Here is a 16,519-nt window from a genome sequence, read left to right on the forward strand (position 1 = left end):
GATGATATTGTATTGATTGACGAGACGCGAGGCGGTGTGAACGCGATATTAGAGGTGTGGAGGCAGACCCTAGAGTTTAAAATTTTCAAGCTGAGCAGGACCCAAGATAGAATACTTGGAGTGTAAGTTTAGTAGTGAGACACATGGAGGGAAAGAGGAGGTGATGTTGGACTCGCAAGTCATCCCTAGGAGAGGAAGTTTTAAATACCTTAGGTCTATTATTCTGGAGGATGGGGAGATTGATGAATATGTCACACATCTTATTGGGGAATGATGGATGAAATGGAGACTCACTTCTGGTGTTTGGTGTGACAAGAAGATGCCATCAAAACTTAAAGGTAAGTTCTACAGAATTGTGGTCAGACCGACTATATTGTTGGCCTATGAAGATCACCCATGTCAAGAAGATGAAGGTAACAGAGATGAGGATGTTGAGATGGATGTGTGGGCACACTAGGTTAGATAGGATTAGGAATGAGATTATTCGCGATAAGGTGGGTGTAGCCCCTATTGAAGACAAGATACATGAAGCGATGCTTAGGTGGTTTGGACGTGTGAGGAGGAGGAACACAGATGTCCGGTGAGGAGGTGTGAGAGGTTGACACTGGAGGGCTTACGGAGAGGTAGAGGTAGGCTCGAAGAAGAAGTGGGAGAGGTAATTAGGCAAGACATGGCGCAGTTTCAGCTGACCGAGGACATGACCCTTGATAGGAAGGTATGGAGGTCGAGGACTAGGGCAGTAGGGTAAGTGGTCTAGATTGTTCATACCGGTAGTATTAGTGTGCACTTCTCGTAATCTGTTAGTAGTAGGTCTCTTTGATTACCCGTCGTTTTCTTTCTTTTTGATCATCTTATTATTGTGTTATTTTTATGCTGCTTTTACATGGCTTTTTGGTGGTGTCCCTCCTTGTCTATCTTTTAATTAATATGGTGCTTATGTTTTCTTGAGCCAAGAGTCTACTGGAAATAACCTCTCTACTTTCACAAAGGTAGGGGTAGGGTATGTGTACACACTATCCTCCCCAGACCCCGCAATGTGGGCTAATACTGAGTATGTTGTTGTTGTACTCCCTCTGTTCACTTTTATTTGTTCGCTATACTAAATCAAGAGAAAGACAACCTTCTTTTCCTGTTTTACTCTTATTATTAACTACTCATTCCCCAAATTATTTTTCAAGACTTTTGAAAATGCTATCATTGTCTAAAACTATTATATATATATATATATATATATATATATATATATATATATATATATATATATATTCATTTATACTACTTGCGGCGTTGCAAAGTCAAAAATGGGCAACTAAAAGTGAACGAAGGGAGTATAAAATACACTACTAGATATGTATATTACACATTAATATACAAAATTATTATTTACAGGCTATTACTGTTTGGAGCAGCTATATTGTGTAGTTTTTTCAATAATATAATTTATTTATAAAAGAGAGATTTTTGTCTTTTAACATATCATTTCTAGTGCTTTTTAGTCTAACAACAACAACAACAACCGAGTTAAATCCCACAAGTGGGGTATGAGAAGGGTAGAGTGTACGTAGACCATACCACTACCCCGACGAGATAGAGAGGCCGTTTCCGAAGAGTGATTTTTAGTCTATTTATTCAAATTGATTTCCAATTGTGAGATGAATCGGATCCTCCACCCTTAATCAGAGGTCTTGAGTTTAGGTTTCAAAAATAGAAAAAATCTTGATAGGGAACATTTTTTCTTTAGTGAGCCTTACAAAGCGGGAATTTAAATTAGTCGGGGCTTCAATGCAAATATCGACACCCGATGAAAAATCAAAAAGAACTTCACATATTGTTGTGCTTTATTAGTCGATAGATTTAAGTTTCATTAATCCAAAGGGGACCAATTGAGACACAAGATCAGTGGCACGCCAGGTTGGTCATAACAAAAGAACAGTCTGTGTATGGTAAAAGTAAAAGTACATTAATTCACAAAAATTCAAGATTCTTGAAATTCCCAAACAAGACAATGGGTACCAATTGGAAAATAAAAAATAAAATTAAATCTTCACTTCTATTTCGAAATACTTCTTTCTTTCACCTTCACGAGGTTGAACACCTTGTGCAAATTCATGATTTCAGTTCAGTATGTTCACAGTTTTTGGCCATTGGTTGTTATAGGACCTTCAAATTATTTAAAATAGTTTTTTTTTCTTCAATTTGAAGCTGGCAAGTGAACAATATAAATTGAGTTTATATCATGTCACCTAAAAGATAATTATATATAATGTTTTTTAATAAATAAGATTAGCAACTTAAAAAAATATCTAATAAGTTACTTTCTACAACATGAAAAAGTACACTTAAGTGTAAAAATTCTTTACGCTATTATATAGAAGTTAAATGAACTTGCATATATATTGGATGGTAAGAACTTTTATACTATTAGATCATCTAAAAAAAATACTAACTATAAGAGTTGCATGGAACATAAAAGAATAAGACAAGCGACTTATTACAATTTAAGTATAATCCCGGGATTAATTATACCGTAATTTTTTCCCAACCAAACATGGGATAAACTCTTCTTAAATTTAATTTCGGGATTAATTATTCCTTATCCCTCATACCAAACGAGCCCTTAAAAGGACTAGAAGCTCGAACCTATAAGCTTTAATTCCTAGCTCCTCTCTGACAGTATAGGGTCTGAGGAGGATAATATGTATACCAACCTTACCCCGCGACCTTACCCCTACCTTACAGAGGTAAATAGAATGTTTCTGATAAATAATCGGCTTAAGAGAAGTTAAGCATAATAACTATGGATAAATTAAGACCTAAGCATTATTATAAAAATTTAAGGGTAATGTTGTCATTTCACACTACCCCCCTCTAACTTTATATGAACGTTTATATTCATTTCCTCTAGGCTCTAGTCAATCTTCAGTCTATCCGTTAAATTCAAATTTCTTCCACCAAATACTGCAAAAAGAAAACTTCTTGTTTCACTAAACAACACAAACACAACACTGAGATTATCATTGACTAGACATAGAAAAAACCAGAGAAACAAATACAGAACAGAGATACAGATAGTGAAATAGATATAGAGAGAGAAAGAGGAGAGAGAAAATGTCATCAACAACAACAACAAGAAAACCAAAATGGCAACCAACACCACCACCACCACCAAGTCCTAAAATCCTCCATTTTCCCCGCAGAACTCGCCGGAAAAATCCCAAAAACACCACCACAAAAAACACAAAAAGAAAACATCTTTATAATATGTGCAACCCTTTAGAGTTACATGAGAAATATTATTACAAAGGGAGGCTAGAAAATTTATTTGATCAAGAAAGAGAGTTTCATAGAAGCTCTTCATCAAATGTGAATATAGTGGTACCCACTGCTTCTACCTCTAATTGTACTGCAACTGAAAGGAGGGAAAGAGTTGAAGAACAAGAAGAAGAAGAAGGTGGTGGAGAGAGGTATGTGAAATCATAAACTTTTATATGCCAAATTTCATATTTTAGCATAAAGTTATGATTTTTACAGTTTCTTAAAAAACGGGGTTAATTAATCTTGCTTGAATTTATGAAAATTTGATTTTTATGAAGACCCTTTTCTCTCCTATAAATGTGCGTGGAATAAGAAAAAGAAAATATGAACTAAGTTTTAGTAATATTTTAACATAAAGTTATGATTTTATATTTTTGTAGGAAATGGGGCTAACAAATCTTGCTCGAACTAACTCAAGTTTGCTTTTTTTAAGAAGACCCTTTACTCTTGCTATGAATATTAGACTGGCATGATTCAAATTTAGAGTAAATTAATAGCAAGAATGCTGCTTTTAGACATATAAATTGTCAATGTTTTGGTGAAAGGGGGAGGTTTGTGGAACCAAATTTAATATTTTAATATAAAGTCATGATTTTTAAAATTTTCTAAAAAATGGGGCTAATAAAATCTTGCATGAATTAACGTAGATTTTGTTATGTTATTTAAGAAAACCTTTTAATCTGTTATAAATATTACTAGAATGAATAGCAAGAATGCTGATTCTGTTTATTGTGAAAAATTGATTCTTGACATAGAAATTGTTTTATGTATTGGTGGCAGCAGGGAGAGGTTAGGGGAGGAGAAGTGGAGGTTTCAGGCAGAGATGTTAAGAGCAGAGTGTAATTTCTTAAGAATGGAAAGAGAGTTTGCTCTGAAGAAATTGGAAAGGAATAGAGTTAAAATGGAGAAGACTCTCAGATCAGCTGTTCAGACTCTCATTTCTGTTAGTATATTTTTCTCCTTATTTCTTGAGAGTATTTTAAGTTCTTTGTATTGATAATGCAAAAAAAATATTTACACAATAAGGTATTAGGTTCTTATCATACACATTAATCAATATTGTAGTAATAGTGATAACTAAGGAGGGGAGCCTTGGAGCAACGATATAGTTGTCTCCATGTGACCTATAAGTCACATTTTTGAGCCGTGGAATCAGTCATTAATGCTTGCATTAGGGTCTGCTGCCTACGTCATACTCCCTTGGGAGGCGACCCTTTCCCGGACCCTGCATAAATGCGGGATACTTCTTGCATTGAGCTACCCTTTTTTGACAATGATAACTAACATGTTATAAGATAAAACAACATTGATAATGTTATCTTTATAATGTCTAACATATAACTTAAATACAAATTGTAATAGTTGTGAGTACCAAATAGAATATATAGTCATGCATATATGTGTGTGGTGCTTTTCATGTGAAAACAACAACAACAGTGAACCCAATATAATCTCATGTGGTCAGAGGAGCATAGAGTGTACCCAGACCTTACCCCTATCTAGAAAGTAGAAAAATTATTTTTGATAGACCCTCGATTCAAAAAAAATGAAACGAGAGCAATCGTAACAAATAGTACTTAATAACAACAAGAAGATAAGAGAAACGAAAGGAACAATATGTAGTAGTAGAAATCTACTAATAATATAATATAAGACTAACAAGAAAAGAGGTTTTCAGAGTTTTCACACAAGCCCACTGTCCAAGAAATGCACCACTGTTCAAAATTGGTAAATAGTAGTAGTACAAGTTTTAATGGGGTTATGGTTTTCAAAATTGTCTATTTATTGAACAGAGTAGAACATTCGAAATGAAGTTTAAAAGTCATTTATTTATTTTAACATTTTTCTTACTTTTGAGGAAGTTCAATGTCAATTTAGTTCAGAACCTATTAGCAAAAAAAAAAGGTTCAGAACCTGACTATCTTTTTCTTTCTTTATATTATCTTTACTCCATAAAAAAGCCAAAGTAAGAATTCTACTTTTCTTGCTTGAATTTTGCAGGGGAAAAAGAAGATTTTTGAAGGAAAGAATGTGAATGCAGTATTGGAAGAAGAGATTGAAGATTTGGCAGAAAAACTTGAGGAGTTAAAGAAGAGTTGTAAAAGTAAAGATGTTGAAGTGAGACATTGCAGTAATTTTGATAAAAAAGCATGCCTTTTACAGAAAAGGTTAGAGAAGCTTGGTGGTTTAACAGATGAAAAAACTCTCAAAGAATTACAACAATTGGCTCATCAATCAAACAATGAACTTGACAAAGAAAGTTGTGCTTCAAGTGGCAATGACAAAAGCAATAATACACCAACTGATGTAAGTTTTTGGTTTTCTTTACTTGTTGTATAGTTGCCCAAAAAGAGAAAAAAGTTGTAATCTTGATTAAGTATTAAACTTAAAAGCGGCTATAAAGTAAGTCATGCTTAGGTTTTAGGCAAATGATTATGCATTTTAATCAACTAAGTAAGTAAATATAAGCTTAATTAATAGCTCCAGAGACTTTTCTTGTTGAGAAGGGGAGCCTTGGCGTAACTGGTAAAGTTGCTACCATGTGATCAGGAGGTCACGGGTTCGAGCCGTAGAAATAACATCTCGTAGAAATGTAGGATAAGACTGCATACGATAACCCTTGTGGTCTGGACCTTCCCCAGAACCCGCTCATAGCGGAAGCTTAGTTCACCGGGCTGCCCTTTTATCTTTTTAGACTTTTTTTTTTTGTTGAGAAAAGACATGATAATTGGCTTTACTTTTGAATGTTGTGTGCATTAGTTCCTTATGATGGAGAACTATTTGAGAACTTCCTATCATTTGAAAATTTCACCTTGCAATAGGAATAGGGTAATTGGTAACTCCACATGGGCCATTAAAAAAAAGAAAAGAAAAAATAAAGAGCAGCCGGTGCACTAAGCTTCCGATATGCGCGGGGTCTGGTGAAAGGCCAAACCACAATGGTATATTGTACGCAGCCTTTCCTTGCATCTATGCAAGAGGTTGTTTCCACGACTCGAATCAATTTTGAAAATAATAATTTTTTTTGAAAGACGCCAACAAGGGATGGTTATTTTTAAAATGATTTTAACGTATATGCACTACTAACAGCGTCAAGAATCTTTACACTATCAATATATTTTATGTTATAACAGGTTTTCTACCACATCTTTAGGTTATCAAATAAGGATAACTATGAACAGTTTGTTGTTAATCTGATAATGTAAAAAAGTTTGTACACTATCGGTTTCTATTTTTGGTTTTGGGAAACTAAAATGTTAAATATAACATTTTGCAGGTGGAGGTTCTAAGGAAGAAAATGGAAGGATTGTCAAAGGGTATGTTAGATAGAATGGAGGAAGAATATGGGGCAATACTTTCTACCACAGCAAACAGTTCTGTTGCCAGTTCTGCTTCAACTTCCAAGAGAATTGACTCTTCCACATCAACTTTTTCTACTAGACAACCATCTCAGGTAAAGTCAGAATAATGAAATGTTTTATACATATAATTGTACTTCTCTTGTCTTTATCTCAACAATAATTTTAAACTCTGTAGGGCACTTATTATAATAGTGTAGTACTGAACTTTTATTTTTTTCTTCTATTGTCCTGTAGTAAGATTAAGATACTGCTTTTAACCTTAGAGTTATTTTAAATTTATCACCAGCAAATGGTGGACCATATCAACATAAGATGAAGTCCTGTAATTGTAGAGGGGCCTGGAAATTGTTATTTTGCTAATTGTCTTGAGTCGAGGGTCTATCGGAAATAGACTCTATACGTTAAGGTTGGGGTAAGGTCTGCGTACATAATACCATCCCCATACTCCACTTGTGGGACTTCACTGGATCTGTTGTTTTTGTTATTGTTGTCGTTGTATGTGTTGGATAGGGGTGTTCATGGTTCGGTTTGGGTCGGTTTTTCCCTAAAAAGAAACCAAACCAAGTAAGTCAGTTTTTCAAATATTGGAACCAACCAAACCAATTAAGTCGGTTTTTTATCGATTCAATTTTTGTCGGTTTTTCGATTTTTTCGGTTATTTATAGGGTTTTTTCTTAAATATGAGACATACACTACCAAACACATATTCCGGCGACTACATTTTCAATGTAACACTATCAGATCAATTGCTCTTTGAGAAATCTATCATTTACCAAGATATATTGATAATAATTGAATCAAATAGTGATGAATAATTTAAGTACTAAATTAAAAATCGATTATTTTTACATGAAATAGATTCTTGTATTTAGCAAAAGAAAACTATCAATCAAACTAGAATGTAAACGTAAAGAATTAAATTATTATAATAGCAAAGAACTAGACTAAAAATACAAGTGACTAAGATGTACTATAAAATTTTAGAAACTTTATATAAAAGTATACATATATATATATAGGTGTAATAATAAATTTAAATAGCTACTTTTGCAGTCGGTTTGGTTCGGTTTTTTCGGTTATTTTTTGATTAAAACCAAAACCAAACCAAATTTGATCGGTTTTTAAAATTTAAAACCAAAACCAAACCAAACCTAAAAAGTATCGGGTTTTTTGGTCGGTTTGGTTTGGTTTTCGGTTTGGTTCGATTTTTCGGGTTTTTATGAACACCCCTAGTGTTGGATATGGTATTTTGATGATGTGGCAGCCTTATTTGACAATTTTATTTTATGTGGCAATCTGTAATTTCTGGTGTCGAGTTGATGAATTTCTAGAGATTTTCATTTAATGCTATCTATAGGGATAGTTCATGTATTTTTGGTTATTGAACTAAGGAGTCGTTTGGTAAGGTGTATAAGAATAGTGCTGAATAAGGTGTATTTGTAATGCATGGGTTAGCAATGCAAGCATTAGTTGTGCAGAGATTATTTCTTATCCACTAGTTCATCATCCGCGAAAATCAACCCTAAAAATAGAGTATTCCGCACAATATCTCAAGAACTGATGAAAATACTTTTAATATGATATAACATTTGGACTTAAGAAATCAGAATTGAACATTTGCAATGTACTACTTGTCTTCATCATACAAGGAGTGACTATTCCTAGTTTTGAACTGATGAGATAGTTTTTGCACCCATTCTTTCATACAAACAGGAGTTGATGCCACTTGACGAGAACAAATGCTCAGGGCGTTGCAAGGTTATAGTCCGAAGAATCGTAGAACAAGTGAGAGCTGAAACTGAGCAATGGTCACAAATGCAAGAAATGCTGCAGCAAGTCAGGGGTGAAATGGAAGAACTGCAGGCTTCTCGCGATTTCTGGGAAAATCGTGCTCTTAATTTTGCTCATGAAATCCAGTCTTTAAAGTCCTCAGTAAGAATCTAACCTGTTCTTTGTTTAGAATATAAAGTGGAATATAATTATAAAAAGTTCAGACAGTATATTATTTCTTGGAAAGTATTCTCATTGTCTTGGCTTTTATTAGGTGGAGGAATGGAAAGAGAAAGCACAGGCATTTGAAACCAATGCAAATGAGTTGCAGTGTCAATTATCTGCAACAAAAGAGGAGCTAGAAAAATCAAGGACAAAGAAAGCTATAACACAAGATCAGAGGGAGGTAACATCTACTCCAAATTCGCCTCTGGTGTCATTAGCCAAACAAATGGAGAAGGAAAAACGCGTGCTGGTTTGTCGGTTGAAAGAAGAAAATGCCAATCAAAAGCTGCAAAAACAAAGAGGTATGGAAGCAATCACAACGAAAGATTTGGCGCCTGTTTCTTTAGGGAAACAACTAGAGAAGGAAAGTCGCATGTTTATGCATCGTCTGAAGGAAAATCGTGGAGCCAAAGATAGGAGTTGTAAGCCGGAACTTTCGCCTGTTGGGAGAAGAAAAGAACATTCATGTAGCAAAGAATCAGGAGTACAGAAAAGGCTACCATTTAGAGATATTGGGAATTCATCATCTCCATTACTAGTGAGGCAAAATAGTAAAGCAGTTTACCCTTTGCACAGCCCTGAGACAAGACATGCAAATCAAAGGTTGTGAAAGTAAGGCAAATGACTTCTTTGTCTTAGCAGTTTTTGTCATGTTATTGTCTGCCTTAGTAAAACTTTGCTTAGTATTGAGTGGTGCAAGCCTTTTGTAGAGCAGACAATTTTGGGAAATAATAACGGCATCTTTATTTGCTCATTTCTTGATTCATGGCCATATTATGCAGACTATTCCCATCGGCCGATTCAACTGAATCCAATATTTTCGACCAACATAAATATTCTTGTAAAATTTTCAATTTGTTTCGAAAAAAATCTTAATATGGTGGCCTAAAAGATCTATAGTTGTAAAAAAATAAAATAAAAAGGTTATTTACTAAATATATACTCCCTCTGTTTTAATTTATACAAATATATTTCTTTTTTAGTCCGTACCAAAAAGAGTGATCCCTTTCCATATTTGGTAACAATTTACTTTTATGTACTCCCTCTAGTCCAAAATAAGTAATTTTTTGGCATTTTTTTTGTGGTCCAAAATAAGTGATTTTTTCGGATTTCAAGAATGAATTAATTATTTTTTTCCTACATTGGCCTTGGAGTAAATAGTGTTGGAGTATGTGTTAGGAGTGTTTATGTGAAGAGATAGTAAAGGTTAATATGGTCAATTTTATTGCTAATTAATGTTAAAAGGTAGATTTCTTAATTTGTGTGAAAACATCCAAAAAATCACTTATTTTGGACCGGAGGGAGTAATGATTTATAACCACACAAAATATATGTTCCTTATTTTACACTATAAGTTCAAAAGTCTTTTTCCCCCTCCGTACCCAATTAAATAGTTTCAATAAATTGAAACGGAGAGGGTAATATAAAAGGGACAACTGGCGAAAATTTCACCACACAAGTAGGGTCCTCTTTTAGCTTTCTTAGAGCCCGTTTAGCCAAGCTGCCAAAATCTGCTTATTTTGAAAAGTATTTTTTTAAAAGTACTTTTGAAAAAAAAACTGTTTGTGTTTAGCCAATTCATTTAAAAAGTACTTTTTGCAATATTTGGTAAATAAATTGTGTTTGACCAATCTTTCTAAAGTACTTTTGAGTGTTAAATTGCCAAAAAGGATAGTACTAAGGTCTTATAATTCTTTTATATAGAAAAATGAACTTAAATATTTATCGTAAGAGACTTTTATTATTTTTTATTTTATTTGATTAAAATATAAAGCATAAAGTAAACAAACATATTAAAGATTTAAATCAATTTTGCATATATAGTTATACCAAAGCATATGATATTATCTAGTATAATTACTTATTGTTATATGATGATTTGAATAATTAAAATAACATCATTCAGTATAAATTAGAAGTCTATCCACGAATTACTATATATTGATAATCCATCATAAAATAATAAGTAAAATCACTCACATATGATAATATTTCACAACAATTTCATCTGTACTTCTATCATACAACACCTCCATATTAGTAGAAGACTTGCCTCGCATTTCTAAAGGAATATTAGAAGACTCATCTCCTTCATCAATCTCTGCCGTAATGTGTTCATTAGCATAATAGTTGAATTCTATATCGGTAGAAGAATGTCATCAGATGAAATTATGTTTAACCATGGTATTTGTAACTAGATGATTCTGAGTGTCAAACTTGAAAGATGACATTGAGCGCAAAATAGAAATATTTTTAAATATATAAAAAAATCATAAGAGAAATAGTTAAGTATGCTTAAATTCTAATTCAAAAAGAGTAACTAATTATTTACAACACATAATGTATGATTTATTTATTTTTAAAAAAAAATTAAATTAAAAAAGTAATTATTACCTAACCTTACTAACTTTGTCCCAAAATGCCAAGCGGCCTATTGTGAGGCTACCACTTCACTTAATGTGGTTGCATTTTCTTTTTCTTTTGATAATATATAGATAGATTATGCAATGCAATTGTAAATTTATTACCTATTTGTAGGTCCCTTTCACAAATTAGATTTGATAACTGTTTTAAAGATTCGGGAACTAATGCCATATAATAGAAGAAATTATAAATGATTATTTGTAGGAAGAGAATTGATAATCCAAAGAAGGATGCAGATAATTTACTTTAGTGTGAAAAAAGAAGAAGATAATTTGGAACGTTACAAGACATTACACAAAGAAAAAATCAAAAACAAGAAATGTCAATAAAAATTTTGGAAAGATACAATATGATTCATATACACGATATCTTTAATTTTAATAGAATGATAAAAATTAGAAACAAAAATGAAAAGAAAAACTTAAATTAATAGGGGATAATTTGAAAAATATAAATTTATGATGAGGATAATTTTATCTTGAACAAATTAATTTTCTATTTCTGCTTCTGTTTCTTGGAAGAAGCTAGAAGTTAATTAAACAAGTAGGAGATGATCTAAGTGGTTGATCAATTTATGTGGTTTTGAATCATTATTAATCTTGTGTTATCAGTTAGGTTCTGTACTAATTATGTTTTAACTTTTGCATAACGAATTACTATAAAACTTTGACTTGCCCCAACGTTGTAAAATCATAATATATAAAAATCAAGATTCTGACCATAGTATTGCGTTTTAATTGAATCTGCTTGAAAGAAATCCTCCTAATAATAAACATTACTTAAGTTGGTAAATTGTCAAGCTAAACTTTAGACATACATGTCTAAACTGACAAATACGAATTTTCGCAACTTCAAATGTTATGTCTCAACTTGATTTCAAAATAGTTAAATATACAAAAATTTATAAACTTCGACTTAAATGGGGTCCCAAAATTGACAGCCTAAATTCAGAATCAATTTGTTCAATACTCCCTCCGGTTTAAATGAATTTTTGCCTTTTTTTTTGTTCACAATATTTAACTTTTTCAGATATCAAGAAGGAATTAACTTCTTCTTTCCAAAGTTGTCCTTGGAGCAAAGAGCTTAAGAGTAGTTTGTTATATTTTCAATGAACAAATTAAGGTTAATATAGTCAATTTCATTGTCAATTAATGCTAAAAGGTGAATTCCTTAATAGATAAAATAACTGCTGCTATGAGTATTAGTAGGCGTTTGGACATGAATTCTAATTTTTTTTTCAAATTTGGAATTTCACTAAAATTTGAATTGAAGATGAAGTTGTGTTTGGTTATAATTTTTGCAACATATTTGGATGTCTTTTTTTCAACATATTTTGCAACTAAAAACTAGCAATCTTTCCCATTTTCAATTGAGATTGGAAAAATCGTAAGATTTTGATAATCAAACACTGTTTTAAAAAAAAATTAAAAAAGAAAAATTTTCTTATGTCCAAACGGGCTCTAAATTTATTCATTAATTAATTCATTTATTTCAAAATTATTAGTTCTGTATCTTACATATATTTTTTTTTTTAACTTAAGTGATATACTCGAACTCCGAATGATTTCGAACAATTCATCACTCTCTCTTTTCTCCGGCGAAGTCAAACTGCAGGTACACTTTCTCTCTCTACATTTTCTGCTTTCTTAGCTTTATTGAGACAAAAACCCTAATTCCTTTCCCCAATTGGCTTTAATGGTAGAATCCGAATTCTTGAATTTGTGTTACAGTACTTTGTGTATCTGCTCCTTAGTTCTTAGTTTTTATAACAGAGCCTCAAAATTCAATCTTTATTGGTCCTCAAGATGAATAGAAATTCAATAAGTTAATAGTTAGAACTTGTGGTCCGGCCCTTTCCCGGGCCCGTGCATAGCGGGAGCTTAGTGCACTGGGCTGCCCTTTTAATAGTTAGAAATTGTAGTGTAGGACATACAGTAAGGGTTACTTTTAACTGCTGAAAGACCTTTTCAGCCATTTACTTTTGGATAATAAAATTGACAAGAAGAAAAAAAGGTGTGTGTGTGTGTGTGTGTGTATAAGCATAATATTGGATTAGGTATAAGGCATTTGTTTTGTGTCTGAAGAATCGGTGGATAAACAATTATATGCGGAAGTTGCTTTGGAGGAAACTCGATAGACTGTACCGAAGAGCGCATAATCAAGCGCCAATCGACTTCCTATAGCTTGTTGCCGCGGAAACTTACCAGTGTAACCAACCAGTTATAGGAGGTCAGAAATAGGTGCTAGGAGCTATATGAACATATCTATACTTATAGCATAGGCCGTTTCTTTGTACCAAAAAAGCCATTTTTGTTCTATGGGTTGGCGTAGGCCGTTGTCCTTTTAGATGCAGGCTTTGAATTCATTATATCGTGACAATGCTTGTTTTTCTGTTTGTCTTTCTTTTTGGTAGTTACCGGTAACTTTTTGTTTACTATATCTGAGTTCTTACTCTGAAATTATCTTCTCTCTTTGGTCATTATATTACTTTTGCAGCAAACATCGACGAGTCTGATGACTGATATACACCAAAGTCGAGAATCGGTACTAATTATTTTTTCTGCATCTTTGAATCACATAATGATTTGAGCAAAAACTGCTAGAAACCTTGGAAATCAGTGGGTGTTGAACTTTGGGTGGCTTATCTTTCTTATCCATGGCCAACCAGTTTTGTGCGAATGTTGAAAGTGAAATGGTCAAAGCTGTTGCTGCAGCTGTCCTCAAGGGAAACTGGGACAATCTTTTGAAGCCTAAAATCGGTTCATTTCTGACTTCCACCACTATTAGCCAAGCCCTTCTTGATATATCACAATATTGTTTCTCCCGTTCATGGTCATTCTTTAAGTGGGCTGAATCAGTTCCCAATTACAAGCATTCTTTGCAATCTTCTTGGACTATGATTTACATACTCACCAAACAAAAACACTTCAAAACTGCACAAGATATGCTTCAGAAGGTGGCACGTAAAGACTTTTTATCATCGCCGACAGTTCTGAATGCCCTTGTGTCCTCCAATCAGGACAAGGATGTGAACTCGCATCTTTTAAGTTGGTTGGTTATTTTCTATGCTAATTCAAAGCTACCTCATGATGCAATTCAAGTTTTTGAGCGTATGAGGGTTTGTAAGCTTATGCTCCATACACATGCTTGTACTACCCTTCTGAATTCATTGGTCAAGGATGGGTTGACTGATACTTTATGGAAAACTTACAAAAAGATGCAAAAAATGGGGGTGGTTCCAAATATATATATCTACAACGTGCTTATGCATGCCTGTTGTAAGTCTGGTGATGTAGAGCGGGCTGAAGATTTGTTGAGAGAAATGGAGTTTAAAGCTACACTTCCTGACCTTTACACATATAACACATTGATATCATTGTACTGCAGGAAAGGCATGCATTATGAAGCTTTGTGTGTGCAGGATAGGATGGAAAGAGCAGGAGTATCTCCTGATATTGTTACCTATAATTCCTTAATTTACAGTTACTGTAGGGAAGGGAGGATGAGGGAGGCTATGAGGCTTTTCAAGGAAATTAAAGACGCAACCGCTAACCTGGTTACTTACACTACATTGATAGATGGCTATTGCAGAGCCAACAGTATTACTGAAGCTTTGAGATTGAGAGATGAAATGGAGGCAAAGGGTTTGTATCCAGGGGTTGTCACTTACAACTCAATTCTACGGAAATTGTGTGAAGAAGGTCAGATGAAGGATGCAAATATACTATTAAATGAGATGAACGAGAAGAAAGTTGTACCTGATAATGTGACATGCAACACTTTGATTAATGGTTACTGCAAGATCGGGGACATGAGATCTGCTCTGAAAGTGAAAACTAAGATGCTGGAAGCTGGTCTAAAACCTGACCGCTTCACTTACAATGCTATGATTAATGGCTTTTGTAAGGCAAAGGATATAGATGGGGCCAGAGAGATCTTATTTGACATGGTTAGCGTTGGACTTTCTCCCAGTTATTACTCATATTCGTGGCTTGTGGATGTTTACTGCCACCAGAATAATGATATAGCAGTTCTCTCATTGATAGATGAGTTTATAAGAAGAGGTTATCTTGTTGACTTATCCTTTTATAGGGCAATAGTAAGGAGGCTGTGCAAGAGAGGTAGAATTGATAGTGCTGAAAAGGTTTTCCACATTATGCAAACAAAGGGAGTGCTTGGAGATAGTCTAGTATATGCTACTCTTGCATATGCTTATTTTAAAGCAGGGAAGCTTGATGCTGCTTCATATTTGTTAGACGAGATGTACAGAAGAAGGCTAATGATAACTCTCAAAATCTACAAAAGTTTTAATGCTTCTTACTCTGATGAGAATAGCCTTTTGGATATGTTTTGGAGTAATGTGGTGCAAAGAGGTCTGATTTCAAGAACCGTTTACAATGACATCCAGCAATTAAAGATACAGTCTTAGAAACAAATTGGCTGCAGAAGCCTTTGATTCTTGAGAGATGGTTATAGTAGCTGGATGGTGTGATATAAGCATTGGCACTCTCTGTTATTTGTTATGATTCTAATTGTTATGCCCTCACAAGCTCCTATTGGAAATATGATGAGAGAACACACTGGCAACTTCTCTTTATTATAAACTTGTGATTCAAGGCAAGAAGTATATATGGAGAAGTTTGCATATTTCTTAGTTTGTTCATGTCCAACTATTGATCAAGAAAGCACATGGAACAAGGATTTGTTGGACAAAATGCCATGCGAAAATGTGGGGGAACAAACGGCAATGATTATAGGATACATGCAACATAATAGGGCGGAAGTTCATTGGATTTAATTATCAAATGACTGCTCGCGATTGGGCAAAATGCACAGGTTAAGGGCAAGAGTAAAAGAGAGCAAAGCAGAGAAACTACAATGATGCAGTAAACATTAGCATCATTGTTTCTCTGTGGGTATGACATTAGGCGACAGGCAGTGGAGATTCTACTATCTTCAACTGTACAGGTGATGGATATGACTCAGGCTTGCCATGAAGTCAGTTTGTATTACTTGGACAATTGAGCCATAAGCATGAAGTGAAATGCATTCATGTAAATCTTTTTTATTTATCCATGTTGATGCCTGGTATTTTCTTTTTTCTTGAAATAGTATCATGCTCTGATGAGGCTTTTGGTTTTGTTCAAAGGCCGGGGCATTTAACAGGGGATCCATGATAGGGATAAGTGATGCATAGGAGATCGATGATGTAAAAATAAGAGATCTTTTCGTAGTTATTTTCTTTTATTTAAATTGTAACAGTTATTTTGTTGTCTATCGGAAACGGTCTCTCCGCCCTTCCAGGGTAGGGGTAAGGCTGCCTACATCCTACTCTTCCTAGACCTCACTTGTGGGATTACACCGGGTTGTTGTTGTAACCAGTTACATTGTACCATTTCCTCCTGACTAATGTGGCCAATTTA

At 33.8% G+C, this 16,519-nt stretch overlaps 2 protein-coding genes across 3 annotated transcripts; both read left to right on the plus strand.

Moving 5' to 3' along the window:
* Window positions 1–2,923: 2,923 nt before the first annotated feature.
* LOC107797394 (uncharacterized) lies at window positions 2,924–9,452 on the plus strand. Of its 2 annotated transcripts, none has more exons than XM_075237395.1 (6): window positions 2,924–3,464; window positions 4,096–4,258; window positions 5,317–5,622; window positions 6,593–6,769; window positions 8,391–8,609; window positions 8,722–9,452. In XM_075237395.1, the coding sequence occupies exons 1-6, from the start codon at window positions 3,109–3,111 to the stop codon at window positions 9,280–9,282; spliced, it is 1,782 nt and encodes a 593-aa protein (XP_075093496.1). In that variant the 5' UTR covers window positions 2,924–3,108; the 3' UTR covers window positions 9,283–9,452. The 2 variants fall into 2 exon arrangements, with proteins under 2 accessions (XP_075093496.1, XP_016475761.2); XM_016620275.2 differs by having other exon boundaries at window positions 4,099–4,258.
* Window positions 9,453–12,593: 3,141 nt separating this feature from the next.
* Window positions 12,594–16,427, plus strand: LOC142161610 (uncharacterized). The gene is made up of 2 exons (XM_016620277.2): window positions 12,594–12,710; window positions 13,593–16,427. The coding sequence occupies exon 2, from the start codon at window positions 13,753–13,755 to the stop codon at window positions 15,523–15,525; it is 1,773 nt and encodes a 590-aa protein (XP_016475763.2). The 5' UTR covers window positions 12,594–12,710; window positions 13,593–13,752; the 3' UTR covers window positions 15,526–16,427.
* Window positions 16,428–16,519: the final 92 nt, after the last annotated feature.

Source organism: Nicotiana tabacum, chromosome 18 (assembly GCF_000715075.1).
Source record: "Nicotiana tabacum cultivar K326 chromosome 18, ASM71507v2, whole genome shotgun sequence".
NCBI classification, from domain to species: domain Eukaryota; kingdom Viridiplantae; phylum Streptophyta; class Magnoliopsida; order Solanales; family Solanaceae; genus Nicotiana; species Nicotiana tabacum.